A 20,387-nucleotide genomic window follows, 5' to 3' on the forward strand; every position below is an offset into this window, starting at 1 on the left:
TTAAGCTCAGGTCTGATGACCAGGTTAATCAATCACCTTCCAACGCTGTAGTAATCCCCAATTTGTTGCTATTATGCTGTACAGAATAGAACAATAGCAATACCAGGGGTCCAATTTAGCTGAGATTTTTATTGCTTTGACACCTCATTTGCATCTCCAAAACATTCTGTTTACATGCATCATCTAATACTGTGTGTGTGTGTGTGTGTGTGTGGGGGGGGGGGGGGGGGTAAAGTTATGGACACAAGTTTTTAGCATCGTTAGACGCCTCTAATGAAGATGTAAATCAAAGCGGAGTGAGCCGCTGGACAGAGCGAGACAGATGGAGGCTGAAAGAGTGCCGCAGTGTGTCAGACTCAGCTCCCAAAGTCTCTGCGACAGCAGCATCCCTCACCGTTTTGGCTCTTCCACTCATCCCTCATCCCTTTGTTGTTGTTTCTCTCTCCTATATGGTCATTAGGAGCTAGCAAAGCAGTTCCCTGTGGTGTTAAAATAAACAAAATGTGCATCTGACAATGTTGGATGAAAGTAGACGTGTGATGTTTGGCTTACTGAGATAAAAAGTTATATAATATTGCAGGAGAGAAGAATCCAGATTAGTTCTGGCAAATACAGACATGCTAAAAGCATCTGGAACTATCAGCTGAGGACAGAATTCCATGTCAAACTCTCAAACTCTGCATTTCTACAACAAACCCATCTGCTCTGCACATCAAGGGCCACTAAGATCACCGCATTTGTCCAGCTAAACCTTCCTTTTTATGTCTTTAAATGTGCGACACTGATGGTATTTTTCATGCAAACCATCAGGTTGTGTTTCAGAATTAGCTGACAGAGCAGCTAGGAGGAAGCATCCAGGAGTTTACTGGGTGGCCTCCGTCGAGCACAATGGGAGGAGGCAAAGAGCTGGCGGCTTAATTACATCTCAATCGTTCATCTCTGGCTTTGTTTCCTGTGATCCTCTCATATCCCCACACGAACTCTCCTCTTTCTTCCGTCCATAAGCGCGGCTCTCGGGCACTCCTGGCACACGGCAGCTCCTCGCGCCCCTTCCACGCTCTGATGCCTCGGATGATTGCGTAAGAACATGGTGCCAAACAGCCACTCAGTCATCGCCGGCAGAGGGAAACACCAACGGGGGGGGGGGGGACGGTTGCTGGGACGGTTTCCAGTGCTGATGCATTTTGACACACTGGTTCTGAAACCACAAAGACAAAGGAAGACAAAAGGAATTCTCATGATCACGCGCTGATGTCGTCTCTATGAGGGAACTGGAGACGGCCTTCGTGCTTGATCACATCTTTTCTCTCCGTCATGACATTAACTGGCCTTTGGAGATTCAGGCCTGGACCTGGAGCGTTGTTGCCCCCCGCCCCTGCTGACTCCCCGATGGCGTCAGAGGGCTCCTCGCCGCTGCCTCGGCCTGTTTATTCTGCTGGTCTCCCGTGAATGAGCTCTGAAACACTTTCTGCTTCCCAGATACGCCCCAGTCCGTGCACGTCCTGGCTGCTGTTTTTAGACTGCAGCAGTTATCCACAGCGGACCCTCGTTCATTGATCGGGACACGAAAGGAGATGCTGCTGCCATCAATAGACCCGCGAGACTGAGCAGAGCACGACCCAGCGCTCCCAGACGCTGGCAGGAAGGAACAGAAGGATTCACAGGCGTACAAAGGGCCACCGAGGGCACCGAGCATTTTTGGAGTCAATCCCATTTGACCATTTGAATCTGCTGTTTAAATTGAATTATTTAACCAGGTCCAACAATTTTAAAAATATGTTTGAAATATGATTTTTTTTTTAAATTTAAAAAGAAACAACAGGCTAAAAAATGACCCAGTATTAAGACATTTACAAGCAGCAGTTGGCGATTAGCATTTTGCTCTCAGCCATCATGGGTGATATTTGAAATATGCATTCACAGCTGCGGTGGCAACATTTAGAGCCTGAAAAATGGAAATATTCAGCAAAATGGAAATATTCAGCAATGATCTGGGGAAACGGAGAGGCTGAGTCAGCTGACAACCTTGAGCACAGCAGCTCATGGTGTAGACTGTTTATATATCAGGTGCAGCCAGTCACCTCCCTGCAGCCACAGTTAATGCAGCCATTAGCAACATGCAGCACTGCGGCAGCCTGCCAAGTCGTGACGCTACAGTGGAAGTGGAAACTGTGTTGCTGTCCAACACCAGAGGCAGAGAGAGGAGCACAAGCATGGCTTCTTTTTCCTCGCGGCTTTTGTTTTCCGACAAGTCTGATTTCACGCTCTCCTTGCATCTTAACAAGGCAAAGTAATTTTCAACCTTGCTCAGAAGCCCCAATCAGGTCTTATACCATCTTAAACACATAGAAACATAATTTAAAGATGATAAAACCCTGGTGCATCTTTACCCAAACTGCACAATGGAGCACTCTAGGTTAGATTTCACACATATTTGAGTGCATGCATGTGCTTTTGGTTTGAAACACAGAACTGGCGGTGAATAAATTGCAACCTAAATCAATGTCATCATCCTCCAGCACGGCAGGTGACCGCAGAGGAAAAAGAAACTGAATAACAACCAGTTTCACACAGCAAAATCAGCTGTGGGTTGCGCTATGCTGCCCCCTACAGGAAAACACTGGTGTGACGCTCGATGCTCACCGTGTCAGCTTCTATCCGACATGACTGCATGTAGAAGATACTCCGACAGTAGGATAATGGTCATGGAGTTGCACTAAAGTGGGTATTTTACTGCCGATGTGTCCTGCACGCTTATATATATATGATTTTTTTTTCAAACTCTTCCCCAAATTCATAGGAAACCATCGATTTTCTTTTTCACGCAGACTATTTACAAGTTACTGCGTAGATTACTGAGCAGAGAATAATTTACTGAGACACCTTTCATTTCCAACGGCACTACACATCCTCACCACCAGGGGCCCCTATTGGACAATCTCACAAACAGCGTGGCAAACTAAATATTGGGGGGGTTAATTAACGCCCATAACAGTATGGCAGGCGACGGATTATCCTTAAAGTCAGCTTGCTTCAAACCTCCCTAAGGGCGATTAGTGAACAACTTTCGTAATATCAACATGTGCACAGCAAATATAAGTCATTTTCGCATAGCCTGACTGTCTAGATGATTTTCAAACATCATTAGAAATATGTGGTAGTTACGTAGCTTACATGATACAACACATTAGTGTGTGAGGATAAAAGGTGGTGTAATAACAGGACAGAGTTATAAACCCATGCCGACTGTGTGGGTGTAAAATCGCTATAAAGGAAACTCGACTCCATGACAACCGCTGCTTGATGTGATAGTGGAACATGTGGGTGTATGTTGACACCCTCCATCACCCAGCCTAACTACCTCTTGCACTTCAACAAAGGAATGTTTGCCCTGTGCATACCCCCATTGCTCACAACACTGCAATGCTCGCGATTCCCACAAGTTCACCAACTAATAGCTGACCTAAGAAATAACCCAATAATAATAATAACTATTCAAAACAACATTAGGCGTGATTGGAAATAACATCCTGAAGTGTCTGATGCGCTCCTAAAACAAGAGCATTTTCATTTTGCTGCAGAGGGCAACAGTCTACCGAGTTACACACACACGCGACGCTTAATTGGCTTGTTCGACGCCGTCCCTAATTTCAACCAATTAGAAACGCCCACATGGGCGGGGCTTAGAGTAGCCCCTTTCTTCTTCGTCGTCCTTTTCTTCTTCTCCTCCTCCTCCTGCAGAGGGAGGGGCGTGTTCTGAGAACGGACTCGTCTGTGGCTGCCGGGGACGTTCAGCGCTCTTGAGGTCGATAAAACCCTGCCGAGCCCGAGTTTTCTCCTCCGCAACATCCGAGGAAATACTACGAAAGGCACAGACAGGTGAGCCGTCAAGGTTGAACCAACTTTTTGTCCGAGTTTTACCAGCTTCTGCTGCGGTTTGATGCGACCTGGTGTTGTGCCAAGCAGTGTTTCCGCGTCAAATCAGTGACTGTCAAATGACTTCACATGGGAGGAGATGCCGGGGCAGGAGCGCTAAGATGCTGAATCGGTTCAGCCAACTTTGTCGAGCTGAAATGTTCTCTGGCTGGATGTTGTGCGACTCTGACTCTAAGTCTGTTAACATTCTCCTGTGATTTTTGCTCTCTTGTTGACTTATCGGACTCCCGCACTGGCTAGCTCACAGACTAGCTAGCCAACAAACTTAGCTTGGCGATACTCAGCCACGTTTCACAGATTTTTTTTTTTTTTCAAATTACCGTTCACAAGAACTTTTCCCGAAAGTTTTACTCAATCGTCAACGTCTGTACAGACAAGTGAATCGTGACTAACCGTTTTCTTATTATTAAGCCATGCCCTCAACAATCACTGCATCCCAACAACTGCGTACTTGTATCATTAGACTTCATTCAGCCTCAGATAAAATGTAACTCACCTCCTGACAATTGCTGAGATGTCACCTGTAATCGTCCTGATTATACGTTACAGATGTCAGACGGCAACAGCTAATTTCTTTCGTTTATCTCAACGTGAGTCGTTGATGAGAGGCTATCGTGCACCGTAGAGTGTATTGTTGCATGTGCAGAAAGGTGCCCTGCAGACATGATGTGACTGAAATCCGACCCAGAACGTTGAAACCTGACACACACACACACACACACACACACACCACACACACACACACACACAGTACTTGCAGAGGAACATCTTGAGATGCTGTTTTTTTTTTTCATCGTGGTTCCTGTTACATTGAAGTGGTGTTCTTTTGTTGGCGAACATACAGCAGCAGCTGCACTCAGCAAAATGTGCGTGTGTGTTCATCTGTTTAGTTTCAGTCGGTATGCCAGGCGCTAACTGCAGCACGAACGGAATGCTGGTCGAGTCCTGTGAAGGAAACTCGAGGACAATGGCTCAATGTGGAAGACGCTGAAATGTTTGCATGTTCTTTACATGGCCTAGTCTAGCTGCACCTCAGCCTGGGCAAGTTAGAACATGCAGAACGTTAAAGAAAGATACCATTTCACAGCATCCTGGAAGAATTCTAAAAATGTCTCACTTTAGGCTCTTTATTTTGCATAAATTAGTGTAAACACTGATAATGATCACTGTTAAAAGCTGAGCCCCACAGATGTAACAGAAAAACAGGAAATAATGCTCACACCTTTTCTCACTCCTATTTTTTATACTGCGGTTTTCAACTGGCAGGTTGCCTGAGTGGTTGTGCTGCACTGTTGTACATAATTAGAACTGTGAGACTGCCATGATGAACCACAACCCCCTTGAGAAACTGTAGAACACAAAACTGCATCAATGAACAAGTCTTGTTTTGTTTTTTGTCAAGGTGAGACAGATGAATTTTTTTAAGAGCAACACACGCCGTGAAACGCCACGACTTTGAAGCCGTGTTGTAACGATCAAAGAAACCAGCCTCTGCAAGAAGCGGAGCACGCTGGCGTCGACGGTGTCGTACGATTCGTGAAGTGTGATGAGTGCAGCTGCAGAGCAGAGAGGCATGTGCTGCTTTATGCTCTCAGCCAGCCAGATGAAGGTAACGTGAGATTTGACACATTTGCTGTTGCTCAAACTGCTCGTCGGTCTGTGCGATGCGCGGCTCTCCTCCCGTTGTCAACGGCTAATCATCCGTTTCACCCCGGGCCAGTAGCCACTGCTGACTCAGCCAATGCAGCCATCTGGGCTGGAACAGGCAGCGCAGCAGACTTCTCACTGGGTCCGCTGCCTCAGATGCTCAGCTAACAGATTGCACATGTTTTGTGTGTCTGTGTGCAAGCGTGTGAGATGGTAAGTGGGGGGAAATAACGAGAAGTGGACGACAGCAAGAGCATCAGACTTGTGATTCAAAGCACTTGTTCCAGTTTAGGTTCCAGACATACCGTTAAATATGTATAAATGTTGAATTCTGTATGTCAAAAACTGACCAACTACTAAAACTCTGCTTCATAATCCCCCCCCCCCCCAGAAACGTGCCATCTGGACTTGCTGGAAGCCATCGGCCCGGTTGGCTTGTCCCACACCAGCCACCGTCAGTGTGGTTTGCAGGATTCGGCTCTGCTTCAGCGTCTGCTCCCATCAGCCACAGCACCGATTATCTGCTAAGCCTTGGTGAATTATTGATGAATTCAAGGGGGAAAACTTTAAACTGCTCTTGACAGTTGGTTGTGAAGCTGTGGCTGCTGAGAGGGTGTGAAGGGGAAACGGGCTGCTCGCAGGACCTTTTTTGTTTTTGATCCTCCTGGCTTCCGGCTGAATTTAGATGACGATGAATGACATAAAACCCCTACACCAGAGGACAGGTTGTGGCTGAATTCTGCTCAATTTTTTTTTTATTGTTCCCATGAATTTTGGGGGGGGATGCTTGAAATCAAAATCTTATTTTTAATAACACCAGTGATTATTATGGCGGCGAGCGGCACATTTGTGCTGTGAAACCATCGGTTTGTGCAACAATGCTTTTAAATTTTCATCTGGCAGCATTTTTAACGGTGGAACTCTGGAAAGATGCAGATTTGTACCTGAGCCTCACATTTAAAGAGGCGAAGAGGTGGTTTCTGCTGAAGCAACAGCTGTTATTCTGGGATAGGGCGCAGACTGTGTGTAATAGCTTTAAGTCTGATCCTGATTATTGAATGCTGGGATTAATGCTGATTATTAGTGCATAATGTCATTGTGTAATTTAAGGGTTTTGCAAGGGAAAACACTTCCTGTTGAATCCACACTGCAGTCCTACCAAATTTCTAAAGCCAGGCAGACGCTTAAACGTTTGTTGACTTAACGCACTCTCCTCCCTTGATGATGCACGACTGACCGAAACGAGCGCTCTTGTGCTCAGCCTGGGCTGTGGAGTGAAACCGGAGGTCAAGTGTCGTTCTTCAGGAGGGCTCTGTTGCTGTCGCACATTCACGGGAAGCCTTAAATAGTCTTGTTTTCATAAGGAACGGCCATATTTATAGGATCCTAGAAAAAAGGCCCCTTTTTTTCCAGCCCAAGCTCTTCCATTTCCACCATTGCTCTTACACAAGCTGTAAGATCAGAGGCTCTAAACTACGAGCATCCTGAGGCCACGATGATGGCTTCAATCGACAGTTTGTAGCGGAGGAGTTTGATATTGTGCGTTGTGAGCGTTGGCTCTCTCAGCGGCGCAGTGGTCGCCTCCCCACCCAGCGTGTAGGCGCTTGATGTTCTCGCACATGGAACACTGGTTTCACAGAGTGGTTCGCGCTCAGAAATGGATGCCTTTGTATCTGCAGCGCCGCTGACGTCCAGAACAGAAGTGGCATTGAGCAGAGACGTGGGAGGAATTTCTCTGTGGTGATGGCTGCTGGTAGCAGACACCAATCTGCCTCCTCCTCCTCCTCCTCCATAGCAGACGCCCTCTTTAACTTTTCTACTTGACTTTTTTCTGTCTTTTTCTCCTTCCATTGTTCTTTTCATAATCTCACGGACCTCGGCAGGCTGTCTCTCTCTCTCTGCCATTGTCTCTTGCACCCAGTTGTTTACTGGTGGACCCCCCCCCCACCCCACCACTAACTCCATACATATAAAATGACTGAGCTCTCCTGTGGTTCTCTGTACTAGAGAGGCCAAATGTGGAGGAGTTGCTGTGGTGAGTCTGTGTTAAATCAGGCAGCGCGGCCTTAAGCCCAGCAGCTCCTCAGCAGTGTGCAAGTGCAGCGTTGTGTGTCTTCAGGGAGCCGAAATCCAAACCGGAGAGTTTTTGGAGCCCACGCGGTGTGTTCCTGTGCTGGCGTGTGGAGCATGCAGTAAGAGGGAGGGATCAAGGTTGTCAGTGATATAGCAAGGCCGCCATTGTGATGTTGCCGGGTGCGTTTCCCCTTCTCTCCCGTGTCTCGGCACCTCCCCGCACCCCCACAGCCTGTGTCCATATTAGGGCAAAAGTCAGTCGGCCTCCCCTGGGGGTGGAATCGGCCCCCAGCACAACCTGCTGTCACATTTGCTGTGGCGAGGGGAGCCCGAGGGAGACGACGCTCCACTAACCCAGACCGACAGGCAGTTTTTATGGTTACTCCAAGTGGCAGAGAGGTTCTAAAGTGGGTGCGACAGGCCCGGCTAGCTTTGGGTTTGTTAGTCAGCTGTCTGGTGTGTTTAGTTCATGTCAGTTTTTGAGGCTGAAGTCAATCCCCCATAGAGAAGCCAATAAACTCCACAATGTCAGACACATTGAAGTTACAACAAACTTATGGTGGCTGAGCAGCAAGCGGGGAGGTGTAGATGATACAAGGTCAAAGGTCACCTCCACAAATACTCGCCAACCTGATTTTATTTGACGATAAAGGTGAACCCTTAGGTAGCCTCTCAGGGAGAGAGAGCATAGGTTTGTTCCCTGGAGATTTCTAAACAGAAGCTATTTCAGTCATTGCTGCTGGTTTAGCTTTCCTTTGGTTTACACAGAGGCCTTTGGTGGAGGTTTAATCTGGAAATTCTGATGGCAGAGGGAAGTCTGTGTCAGTGTGTAACTAGGATTGAAAGGGATTATTATTATTATTGTTACTGTTATTGACACATGGATCAGTATTTTTGTTGGGGATGGTTTCGGCACATATTCCTCCAGAGGAATCCTGACCCTTGTCCTGTCGATGGTAGGTCACCTGGGTCAGCATTTTATCATCATCTTTATTACATTGAATGATCAAAAATACGACGCATGTTGAGACAATGTTATGGCTGCAGATTTACTGCTGCACGAGCGGGAGGAAACAAACCGCGTTTCTTTCACTACGTCGTAGTTGAAAATGGAAAAGGTGCCATTTTGTCCTTTTGTTCCTCCTAAACATGTTCTGAGAGGATTTACCGTAGTAAACAAACTACAGCTGTTTATATTGTTTATATTCTCCTCATTAAGCACATTTGCGGAATTTGAATCAAAAACGGTCGATGAGGAAACTTCCAGTTCTCAAACGTGTGGTTCAGTTCTCACTCATTTCCTGTTCAGCCCAGTGTCAGTAAATGAATCAAAACATTTGAAATCTGCCACTTTTTCCTCTTTTGGCGACGTTTTTTGAAGGCATCCAAAGGCTGCAGACGGCCAGGCTCATTCTTAAAGGAACTCGGAGAAAATTTAGACTCTTCCAGCTCCAAATTGATGTCAAATGGATGAATTTGAATGCTCATTGATGTGTCTCCGCCTCAGCCCACAGCTCGCTGTTAAGAATCCATCATCCAGTCATGAGTTGTTGCCATGCAAAGGGGCAGAATGATGCTCCAGAGCTGCTGCAAATACCCACAGACGCGCGTTGTTTTCCAATGGGGGGGGGGTTTCCAGTCCATTGAGCGTCTGGTTAGCCCCCGTCTGAACTCTGACAGAGGGTTGTCTGTGGATCGGCCTCAGCCAGATGTGTCTCCCCCCCCCCCCCCCGTTCGCCTTGCTCCATCCCCTGGACCAGAGCTAGCCTGCTGCGCTCACCGCATCAAAACACACGCGCACGCGTCGGCATCATCTGGGATTTCTGTTAACACTCCATCTCTCCTCGCGTGACCTGGTGCTTTGCTTGAAGTGTGTTTTCCAGTGCTGGAGAGGATACACACACACGCACATGCACATGCACGTGAATAATTAACGCGCAGGTCATATCTTGGTTGTCTGCAATAGCAGCAACTGTCACGCGACCCAAGGCTCATGGGGAGGTCACAGTGTTGTAATGGTGTGTGAGAAGATGCTCCTCCTCATAACTGGCTCCATTTGAGTTCCAGCTTGGACCAAATTAGATGCTTTAACGCTGAATTTAGACAATTAGTTTTGGTTGAAAGTGGGACGAGGGATTTAAAAACCCTTTGGTGCTGCTGGCTGGCTTGGTGGCCGTTTTGAGGAGCAGTTTTTCCCTCCTTTGGAGGTTTGTTGTGATGAATATATTTTAAACATTAATTGTTAACTTTGCGAACCGATTACCTCCTGTTGGGTGCTTCAGAAGCAGCATTTATTTAGGTGTGCAGATTAGAGAACACATCAGTTACTGATGTTGGTTTTGGTTCTCCAAGGATGGAAGATGGCTCTTCCATCAATATGTGATGGAGTCGGAGCCTGTTTGAGGCTAATGTTGAATATGCAAACAGCTGATGTGAAGGTCAGATAAGAGGGCTTCATGAATGTTTACTATTCTGGTCCATTTGCTCTGTGAACACTCTGCATTTTGTCTGCTTGTGTAAACTGTGGTTGCAGATCACTGGACTGGGACCTTCACCGGTCGTTGTAGTGTCATTCTGCTCTGGGTCACAGAAGCCCACCTTCTGGTTTTCCTTCAACTCACCTCTCGACCTCACATTTACATGATGGTTTTCACCAGCCGTCGCTCTCTGTGTCACAACGGTGTGTGATGTTTGTGCAGCGGTGACCTACTGAGGTGACGTGTGTGTTCACTGAGTTGATCCACATCTCCTGTTTCAACAGATGTGTCTCCTAATGTTAACAGGTGTCCTTTGTCTCCTGGTCACCTCTGTTTGAAAGTGCTGTATTTAGATGGGTTACCTGTGGGGTTAAATGTCATATTGCTGTGTATTGTTCCACTGGGGTCTCTGGAAAATTCCATCCTAGCTCTGCATTAACATTTCCTGAAAAACATGTTTATTTTTCGGAGTCTGCCGCGTGCGTCTCTCCGCTCCACCAGGCTCCACCACCTGCTGGGCTGATTGGCAGATTTAGTGACTGAAGGATTAGCGCCTCCTCTGCTTCCTGGCTGACTCCATCCATGCGTAGCTTTAGAGATGCTGGCTAAATTGGATAACTAACAACATTAAGGGTGGAGGTTGAGATCTGTCCATCTAGATGATGCCTGCTACTTAAAACATGTGAATAGACTCGATTAAATCCTCATTAAGTTGACTGGAAGCACGGAGGAAGTCCAGCCGAGTGGTCCCATTAGCCGAAGCTGAGGGACAAGAAAGTGGGAAGCAGAGAGAGACGGGGGGGGGGGGCGTACAAGTGTCATCAGCGCTTGGTCTGCGGTGTCCACATGGTGTTTTGGCAAAGAGCGCACGTCTGCAGTCCTGCTATTTCATTACAGTCGAGCCTGCTCATGTACCACACTACAGGAAGTCACACACTTGTGTCCTTATAAGGTAGGGGTGTGTGTGTGTGTGTGTGTTGTGTGTGTGTGTGTGTGTGTGTGTGTGTGTGTGTGTGTGTGTGTGTGTGTGTGTGTGTGTGTATCCTCCCTGTGGAGGTCTCCATCCCCAACACACACTGTCTGCTTCCGTGCAGGTTGTCCAGAGGAGCTCTGGGGGTTAACACAGCTAGATGAAGACTATTTATTGTGACAGATGGGACTGTCTCGCTCTCAGACTGGCATGGAGGGGGGGTTGTGCTGTTGCCCCAATAAAAAAAACGGACAGATCTGAAGTGGTAAACACACAGCAAGGTGCAGGAGTAATCCAGTGTTTCAGTTATGCCGGGTGATTAATGTCTCACACACTCCAAGATGACTAACAGAGGAGAAACCCTCTGCTAGATTTTGATTTGTTTGACAAGGAAGTTGTAAATAGGCTCTATAAAAGGTTAGCGGTCACCTGGATCGTTGCAAAAGCTGTTCAACGTGTAAATTAAATCATAACAGTGGTCCGACATGAAGGTATTACATCAAAAGGGTGTGACGGGCTCTTTGTACTGCGGACGAGGAAGTTGCCTGATAACAGCCACACGACTCAGGTTCAGCAGAAAATGTTCCTTGCGTCAGCTTTCATTTTAAATTTCGTCGGAGAACACGGCAGCTGACTGGCGAGGCCACGAAAGCATTGTTCAGAAGACGAGCTAACTAGTTTGGGGAGATTTTTCACCTTCCCCAACCTCTCTGTAACACTGCCCTGACCTGAATGGTGTGTTGCAGACATTTTATTAGCTTCTTCAGCTGTGCGCCACAGTCACTTCTGACCAAATGTGACAGCACTGTCACTTTGTTTCCACTCAGGCTGCAGGGAAATACAGGCGGCGCATAGCTGCAGCCATTAGCAGCAGCAGCCTGTCGGAGAACGTTTGCTACCTCACTGAACACGCTGCTCACAGACCCTCAATCAGCTCTGTTTTGGAAATAACAGACCAGGGTGTGGATTTCACTCTTGAATAATTCAGGATGTACTTTGCGAGGGACGACTGCAGCGTTTAAACGCCTGTGCACATCGGGAGAAGTGAGGAATTCACCTCTGAGCTGATGCAGTTCCTCTACAGCCTGTTTTCTTTTCACTTTATCTGCGTTGTTTTAAACACGACTCTCCTGCTCTTCTCCCGTTTCAGAGATAAAGAAAGTGGATGATCTAGACCTCGCCAGGAGTACCTCCACCAGAGAAGGTAAAGGAGTCTCCCACACACACACACACACCCCCACACACACGCTCGGGCTGGTGTAATCATGTTTGAGCAGTCTAAGCTTTCACTGAGGCACATCAGCTCAGCAGTAATGCTGCGGTTTACATGTTTACGCTGGGATTAGCCTGCACTTGTTGTATTATGCCCAAAACTTTCACCCTTCAAGGCTCTTCTAGCAGTTTGTGTTTGGGGCTGTTAAAAAAATTGATACTGAAATCAACGTCTTAGGTTTTAATAGTTCATTTAACATTGAAACTTTAAATGCAAATAAAGGCTGGATCGCATTTAAAGAGTAAATTTGTAGTTTGTCTTTGGGTCATTTAGGGTTTAAACAGTCACAAAACCAGTTGAGTCAATAAAGATGTTTTATAGGCCATTATTTTAATAAAATCTAATCTGTCACCTTTTTAATTATGGGCTTGAAGGGCTGTCTCATTTAAACGAAATCTTTCACAGTTCCTCTTATCACCCGCTCAGCAGGAAATGCCGTTTAAATTTGGCACCACAAGAAGGATCTAACTGTTGCCAGATTGTAAAAACTCCCCTGTCACCAACAGGAATATCCCTCCTCACTAGTGAACACATGAGGTGATGGCTTAGAAAGGTTTCAGTCCAGTTAGAAGCTCTGAAGGAGGAACCAAGCGGACGAGTAAAAGTTCCCCATTCTAGGGTTCCTTCTGTCTCTGGCAAGACTGGCAGAATTTCAGAAGAAGCTGGTTCATTTACTCCAAACAGAACAGAAAACACTGAAATTATGAAATGATGCTTCTGTGTTGGGGTTTTTTTGTCCATGTTTCCTCCTGATTCATGTTCAACCATTATCAAGTCTTCCACATGCTGGTCCGAGCCAGTGAGCTCCATCACTGTTTTCTCTGCTCTGCAGTAGCTTTAGCTCACCAGCTTTGCCCCGCAGCAGGACCCCCCCCCCCCCCCCCCCCCCACCCCCACTACAGTATCCACAATAGTAAACTTGTGAGCTATGTTGATTAGCGTCCACACACCTACGTATGAAAACGAATAGTCAGCTGTTCCTACTTCTGTAGGCGGTTTAAAGCAGCTTTGATTGTTGCCACTAATGTGGTCTGAGTCTGGCTGCAGATAAGATCCAGGTGAATGTGTTGTGAACTTGTCATAGCCGCAGGTGGAGAGATTTGATGACTGCGGCGCGTGTAGCAACATGTCAACACAGGCCCATCCCAATGAGACCAGTGCTGCCCCCTTCTGGCGGAGCGCCGCATCTGCGCTAAACCCTCAGCATGAAATCGCCCATCAGACACGTCGGTGCTTTTTAATTGTTTAAGCATCGCAGCCGTGACTCTGGGGGCTGTTGATCAGAAACGCCGCTTGTGTCTGTGTTTTATGAAGTTAAAAGACGATGAGATGAGCACGCCACGATAGGGAATCGTCCACAAAAGGCCAGAAGCGCTGCGGAGAGCCTCAGTGTGAGGATCATGTGGACTCTGCAGCACAGGCTTTCTTTTGTCATCACGTCACGCTCCGATTTATAAATCTGACCATCTGTGAGGAGGAAAATTCCTTTATTCCAGATGGCTTCAGAACATGGATGCGACACCCTTCCGCTCTAATATCCCGGCTGTACAGCCCTACGTTTCACCTCCATCGTGGCCTCTCGCTGCTCCTGTGATGTTGTGTAAATTCTGTTTTGTTCTCTGTGACGTCTCTTTCTCGACTGTTGTTCTACCATCAGGTTTGCTGGAATGGGTAACCTGCTAAAAGTCCTAACAAGGGAAATAGAGAACTATCCACACTTTTTCCTGGACTTTGAAAGTAAGTCTGGCACAGGAGTGGAAGGAATGGAGAAAGGATGGATGGAGAAGGGGGGGTGTTAACGTCGTCACTGGTTTCCTTTTATCAGTAGGACTTTCCTGGTGATGAAGCCTCTGAGGACTCTGCTTCAGTTCTTCTCCGCTGCACCTTTTTTTTTGGACTATTTAACCATTGCACACGTCTTTCTTTCTTTCTTTTTCTTTCTCTTTTGCAGAAGCCAAATGGGGAATCTGTTAAAATTGCTCACTTGCACAGAGCTTGAACAAGGGCCAAACTTTTTCCTTGACTTTGAAAGTGAGCTGAGCTGATGCCCGTCTTCTGTTCAGTTGCACCTCCTCCTCTCCCTCTTTCACATCCCTCTTGATTCATTTTTCCCCTCCATTTTCTCTTCAAAGGTCAAAGGTCAGCCTATTGTAACGTCAGTTCTTTGAAATGAATCAGGAATACTTTCTTCCTAAGTCTGTCTTCGGCAGGATGGAGCTGACCTTTGACCTTTGCCCGTACCCTGCTTGCATGCACCTCTGACACAAATTTGATGGAATTTGTTTGTGATTACGTTCACGTTATAGCTGCGTCTTTGTGTCGCTTCACCCCAGAATCCTGTTGATATTAGGAAAGTTTATGTCGTCCCTACTGGATGCTATTATAATTATTAGGCCTCACGTTTTCAGATAGTATTCTTCTGTATCTGTGCAGCCACCCGACAGATTAGGGTAGATCACTTAAAACTGGAGTAGATCACTTTAGACTGGAGTAGATCACTTTAGACTGGAGTAGATTACTTTGGAGTAGATCAGACGAGGCACCCTAACCCTTTTTGTTGTTGGTTGAACCAGCCCTGCCACAGTCAACCTTCAGTCTCTGCCACCTTAAACTCCACTCACATGGATTGATTTTCATGTTTTTAATCCCGTATGTTGCCACGGCAACAAGAGCCGCCTCCCGCTTCGTGGAGACGTTCAGTCTGCAGGAGAGCATCGTCGCGCCCATAATTCTGCTCTTTTGATCCCCTGGAATTGAAATCTGCAGTGAAGTGCTGAAGGTTGACTGGATGTTTCCTGTGTCGGGCTGCTGTGCTGAAAGCTCCGTCTCCTGAAGCGACGCTTCGTCACTCCGTTGACGCTCAGCACACAAGCCCCGCCCACCGAACAGCCGCTTCGCATCGAGTCTAATGCAGTTGTAAATCTGCTCCGACGGCTCGTCCTTGATGTGAAGCGGCAGTGATGATCAGCGTTGTCAGGGAAACGGGTCTCACTCTGGTTTGTGTTTTAGATGCACAGCCCACGGAGGAGGAGCGTGAGGTGTGGAACCAGGTGGACCTGGTCCTCCAGGACTCGGAGAGCATCTTGATGGGCCTGCGAGAGTACAAAGGGGCCAGCCAGGAGATCAGAGATGTACAGAAGCTTCAACCCCTGCATGAAGACCCTGCATCATTGATCAGAGAGTAACTCCCCTCTTTTCCCACTCAGGCAATTCAAAACCCCAATGACTTCAAGCACCAGGAGAGAGCCTGGAATTCAGTCTGTCCACTGGTCATCAAACTTAAGAACTTCTACACTTTCTCCATCAGACTAGGTTTGGCTTTCCCAGGATGATTCCCTCTGTTTTTGTTATTGTTTAAACTACTTAGAAGTGTCACAGGGATTTGACTGTCTGTGTCTTCAGAGGAGGTTCTGCAGGGCTTGTTGTCGGAGCTCACCTACTCCCTCAACACGGCCCCTCTCGCCAGCACGGCGCTGGAGCGGAAGCAGGCGTTGGCCAAGCAGTTCGCTGAGATCCTTCACTTCACTCTGCTCTTCGACGAGCTGAAGGTTTGCCGAGAGAGCAGAAACTCCGCCTCTGGTGTTTTCAGACGTCGCTGGATGGTTTTTTCCCTCTTTTGTCTCCAGATAAGAAACCCGGCCATCCAGAACGACTTCAGCTACTATCGAAGGACCATCAGTCGTAACCGGATAAACAACATGAACGTGAGTTCTCAGATTTCTCATATTTAGCTGGACGTTTTTAAGGGAAAGCACAATTGGCCAATGCCATGCGGAATGATGGAATATTCTCCCTGTGGCTCAGCGGGATTATGCAGATTACACTGATGTGTAGAGAGTCGCTGCTGCAGCTTCATGTCCCAGATGATGTGATAGGCCCTTTGATGCCGTCACAGTGTGACGTCTACCGTTAGCCTGCTAATGCAGGAGAGGGATGAGCAGCCTGGTCCCTCAGAGAAAGACCTGAATGGACACTTCTCACCCTCCGCCTGAGCGCTGATGCTCCCTCTTGTCTGTTTTCTGCACCGTCAGCTGGAAATTGAGAACGAAGTCAACAACGAGATGGCCAACAGGATGTCCCTGTTCTACGCGGAACCCATGCCCATGATGAAAACGCTCAGCAAAGCAACCACCAACTTTGTGATGGAGGTGAGGCGTCTGTTGTTTATTTTTCCTCCTCGAGCCCAACGGTCACCTCCCGTTAACCCCGGCGTCATGTCGCCCTCCACAGAATAAAAGTCTTCCACTGGAGAAAACCACAGACTGTCTCAGCACCATGGCCAATGTGTGTAGAATCATGCTGGAGACGCCGTGAGTTCTCTCTCACACACACACACACACACACACACGCTAGCGTCTCTGAGATGAAGATGGAAGCTTCTCTGCTGCTGTTTTTCAGGGAGTATTCGAGTCGCTTCAGCAGCGAGGACACCCTCCTCTTCTGTATGAGGGTCATGGTGGGCGTCATCATCCTCTATGACCACGTCCACCCCAACGGAGTCTTCATCAAATCCTCCACGATAGATGTAAGGCGTGCCGCTGATTGCAGCTGGAACACAGACTCCCTAATGCGTGATTTCTGTTTCGTTATTCCTCCTCAGATCAAAAGTTCTCTAAAAGTCCTGAAGGATCAGCCTGCGGACAAAGTTGAAGGCCTCCTCAACGCCCTCAGGTTGGGGACGATTTGCTCTCGTTACCTTGCGTTAGTTAGCTTAGCACTTGCTGCCATGGTGCAGGCTAGTTTAGGAGTTGTGGGACTTTGAGCTGCGTACAGATGTGAAGAGCTGAAACTGAGCCTGTCTCTGCAGATACACCACGAAACACCTGAATGACGAGTCCACTCCCAAGAACATCTTGATGCTGCTCCAGTAATGTTTTTTTTAAAAACAGATATGAAGAGGATCAATGTTCTGACCTCAGATAAGATGTATATGTTTACATTATTTAAGTCTTGGTGTTGATACTTGTGTGTGCATAGTCATTCCCTCCAAACTTTAGAAACATTTGCAAAAGAAAGCACCAAACACGGATGTCGACAGCCGTCGCAGCACCAACGATGGACACCCATCAGCCTTATTTAAGTGAGCGGCACTTAGACGGGACTCAACAGAAAAACCCTTTCATCCTTTTTTCCTTTTTTTTTTCTCCATCTTGGTTTTTAAACTGTTTTTTTTTTTTTTTAAACCTTGTTTTTATGAGTGAAATCTGGATCCTGAAAAAAATGGGGATGAATTTGAGCAGATTCCTGCTTGTTAAATCAGGTCATTTCTTTTTCATGCAACATCCAACCTGTCAATTTTCCCATCTAAAATATACAAAATAAATATATAATATATTTCCTCCAACCAAAAAAAACCCCAAAACATTATTTTGAGAGGCTTCCTTCACACATTTCTTTAACTTTTTGCAAAGCCTCTGTGTTTTTTTTCCTTCTTTACTTTAAATACCATTTTAAAGGACTATTTCACCAGGAAAATCCCAGCGAGGCTCGTCACTTAAATTCAGATTTAATCTGTGGCGTGACTCTAATGGTGCCAACTGGGATTAAACTGATCGTGGTTCTTTTGCTCAGTGTTGCTCCCGAGGTTGGACAATCTTGTCATTCGGCTTTTGTGACGCTGCATTTATAGTTGAGTTATGTCTCATTTTTGCTGTAATCTCTGGATTCGATGGCGGGTCTGCAAAGAACCGCGTAAATACAGGGCTCCGTTGTTTTATAGAATGTCGTGATGCTGATGCCAACATTGCAACTGTGTAATCTCCAATATGACCAGTGTGGAAATGTCTGTGGCTTTAATGGAGCACAACATTGCCTTAACGACTCAAGTCAGTATTGCATTTTAATTCTGGAGCCATATTAAAGAGCGATTGACGGTAAACTTCAATTCCTTTCCAATAAATGAACACATCGTTTATCTAAAATTCAGTTTAGTCTTTTTGTTTAGTGATAAGAGCCATATTTGTTCTATGCAAAGATTAAGAAATGGCGGGACTATGATGCAGATATTCCTGTCTGAATGAAGTGGATTCCATCTGTCCTGCTGGACGTAACCGTTTTCTCCTCTTTGCCGATGATATGCTACTGTGTGTTGAATCAAAGCTAAACCTTTTCTTTCTGAAACTGACCATTGTTGTTTGATATTTTAGGAGTTCAGACTCGCCATTTATATAAATCTGGCGCTGGCTTTGTATTTCATAATAAATGGGATGTGTGGATTGGTAAATAAAATTGGTACATTTCTTATCTTTCTTTGTTTCTCCTCGTGATTTATTTACATAATGGGACAGGGCTGGCAATAGTTTCAACTTTTTTAAATGAGATTCATTTTGAGCTTAAATCGGTTGATCCGATTGACTCATAGCTGCGATATGGAAAAACACTGGAATTCTAGTTCTGCATATTTAATATTTAAAAAAATACTTCAACTCTAAAGCATTAAAAACGGATATTTCTGTTCTGGTAATACTTCAAAGTGCCGATAAAAGCCTTTCTAACAGGGTCACAAACCACGCGCAGCCTTCACTTTACTGCAGAATCAGTCGATTCAAGCTTATTAGTCCTCAACGCTCTTTCTTGCTCTGTGGTTACATCACATTCAGCCCTCAGGAATGAGGGAAACTCCTGTGGGACCCATCCAATGCCCTGAGTGCTGCTCATGCAGGGTACTGCCACGGTGGCCCGGGGCAAACCCCGGTGTTTGGCTGGGCTCCAAACGTCCTGGTCTCTCATTGGATGATTGTGGGTTCTGGCATCTATCGAGGGGGACATGAGTACAAAGTTAAATGTGTTGCTGTCAACTGACCCACGGTCAGGAACAAAAGTGTCGAGGTGTGTACGGCATCCCACCACCAGAGGGAGATAAACTGTTAGGGAGCGCTCTTGTGTCCCGTGTTTCCTTACATACGGTAATAGTTCCAGTGAGTGGTGGTGGCGCCCTCTGGCGGTGAGAGTCAAAGATTTTATCAGCCGGATGTTGAATAATCAGTTGGCTTTGTTCGCTCCAGAAAAATTCAAATAAATTAAGGATGGCTTCACCAAAGCCTGAATAATAAATACAGTCCTCCATCTCAGCCACTACCTCCCACGCGCGCGCCTTCATCAGCATAATGAGCCCGTCCCAACACCTCCCTCCCGCATCATTAACGCGCCTGTCTGTGTAAACGCTGCTCCATAATGCATGACGCCTGCTGGTCCCGCAGTCTCCAGGGAACCTTCCACGCATTTATCTAATTCCGTTTGGAGCCAGGAGGTCACGGTCACACCGGGGCTTTGGCGGCAGTGACAAATGGTGCGTGATTTGGCTGCGCAGGGTCTGTACATCTTCTCAGGTGGAGTCTCCTCCTTACGCTACCTGGGCAACGCTACGTTACAAAAAGGTTCCGCCTCAATTAGTTCCTGGCTTCAATTCACTGACACTGCCGGTCTTTTACATGTGTATCAAATAAATTAAATTAAAACAACAAAAGAGAGATTTCAGCTGGTTTAATCATAAAGCAAAAGTGGGTCTTTTAAAATGCTTCAGTGTGCAACTCTTCATCCATTCCCAGCTCGCATTACATCCCGGTTGGTGGCGATAGGGCGCCGTAAAAAGAAGAGTAGAGTTTTATTTTTAATCATTATTTTTTTTATTGCCACTACTGTGAACATTATTAGTGTAACTCAGTATTATTGCCGTTGTGTACAGGACGCACACGCACGCACGGGGGAGCTGTTTACCAAACCACCGTGGGGCCTTTGGAATGACGTCACCAGCTCCAATGGGTACAAATGTGTGCAGGTTCGACAACTTTAGCTTTCAAAAAAATCCAAATCGGGCTGAACTGATGGTGAGTCTCACCTATCAACGAGTTAATGTATTATTTTTGCTATATGCAGAAAGCTGAAACCTTCTGAAATTAATGTTGACATTTTATTAATCGAACTACAAAACGTGACGGAATTATTCAGCAAATATTTCATAGGGTTTTTTTTAAAAAAAAAACAACAAACTGCATATGTTTTAGTTTGCTCG

General features: G+C 46.5%; 1 protein-coding gene and 2 long non-coding RNA genes across 6 annotated transcripts; 1 reads left to right on the forward strand and 2 right to left on the reverse strand.

Annotated features, from left to right (window-relative positions):
• Positions 1-109: 109 nt before the first annotated feature.
• LOC130516588 (uncharacterized) lies at positions 110-4,657 on the reverse strand. Its single transcript, XR_008947526.1, has 2 exons — positions 4,433-4,657; positions 110-1,198 (listed from the first exon to the last, which is right to left on the reverse strand). It is a non-coding gene; the product is annotated as an uncharacterized LOC130516588 (long non-coding RNA).
• On the forward strand, positions 3,732-18,624 carry fam49a (family with sequence similarity 49 member A). Of its 4 annotated transcripts, none has more exons than XM_057017751.1 (12): positions 3,732-3,879; positions 12,254-12,307; positions 14,034-14,113; positions 15,386-15,507; positions 15,583-15,688; positions 15,779-15,924; positions 16,003-16,080; positions 16,408-16,524; positions 16,607-16,686; positions 16,775-16,901; positions 16,977-17,047; positions 17,184-18,624. In XM_057017751.1, exons 3-12 carry the CDS (start codon positions 14,044-14,046, stop codon positions 17,245-17,247), a joined length of 981 nt encoding a protein of 326 aa, XP_056873731.1. In that variant the 5' UTR covers positions 3,732-3,879; positions 12,254-12,307; positions 14,034-14,043; the 3' UTR covers positions 17,248-18,624. The 4 variants fall into 4 exon arrangements, with proteins under 4 accessions (XP_056873731.1, XP_056873729.1, XP_056873732.1 ...); XM_057017749.1 differs by lacking the exon at positions 14,034-14,113 and adding an exon at positions 14,328-14,407 and having other exon boundaries at positions 3,758-3,879; XM_057017752.1 differs by lacking the exon at positions 3,732-3,879 and adding an exon at positions 11,769-12,147.
• LOC130516589 (uncharacterized) lies at positions 18,483-19,516 on the reverse strand. The gene is made up of 2 exons (XR_008947527.1): positions 19,277-19,516; positions 18,483-19,128 (listed from the first exon to the last, which is right to left on the reverse strand). It is a non-coding gene; the product is annotated as an uncharacterized LOC130516589 (long non-coding RNA).
• Positions 19,517-20,387: the final 871 nt, after the last annotated feature.

Source organism: Takifugu flavidus, chromosome 19, assembly GCF_003711565.1.
Source record: "Takifugu flavidus isolate HTHZ2018 chromosome 19, ASM371156v2, whole genome shotgun sequence".
Lineage (NCBI taxonomy): Eukaryota > Metazoa > Chordata > Actinopteri > Tetraodontiformes > Tetraodontidae > Takifugu > Takifugu flavidus.

Bases quoted from the DNA above. Each gene is read 5' to 3' on its own strand.
- fam49a (XM_057017749.1), top strand. From the start codon at position 14,335: ATGGGGAATCTGTTAAAATTGCTCACTTGCACAGAGCTTGAACAAGGG. The intron at 16,687-16,774 runs GTGAGTTCTCTC...GCTGTTTTTCAG, and splicing joins AGAATCATGCTGGAGACGCC to GGAGTATTCGAGTCGCTTCA. The intron at 16,902-16,976 runs GTAAGGCGTGCC...ATTCCTCCTCAG, and splicing joins TCAAATCCTCCACGATAGAT to ATCAAAAGTTCTCTAAAAGT.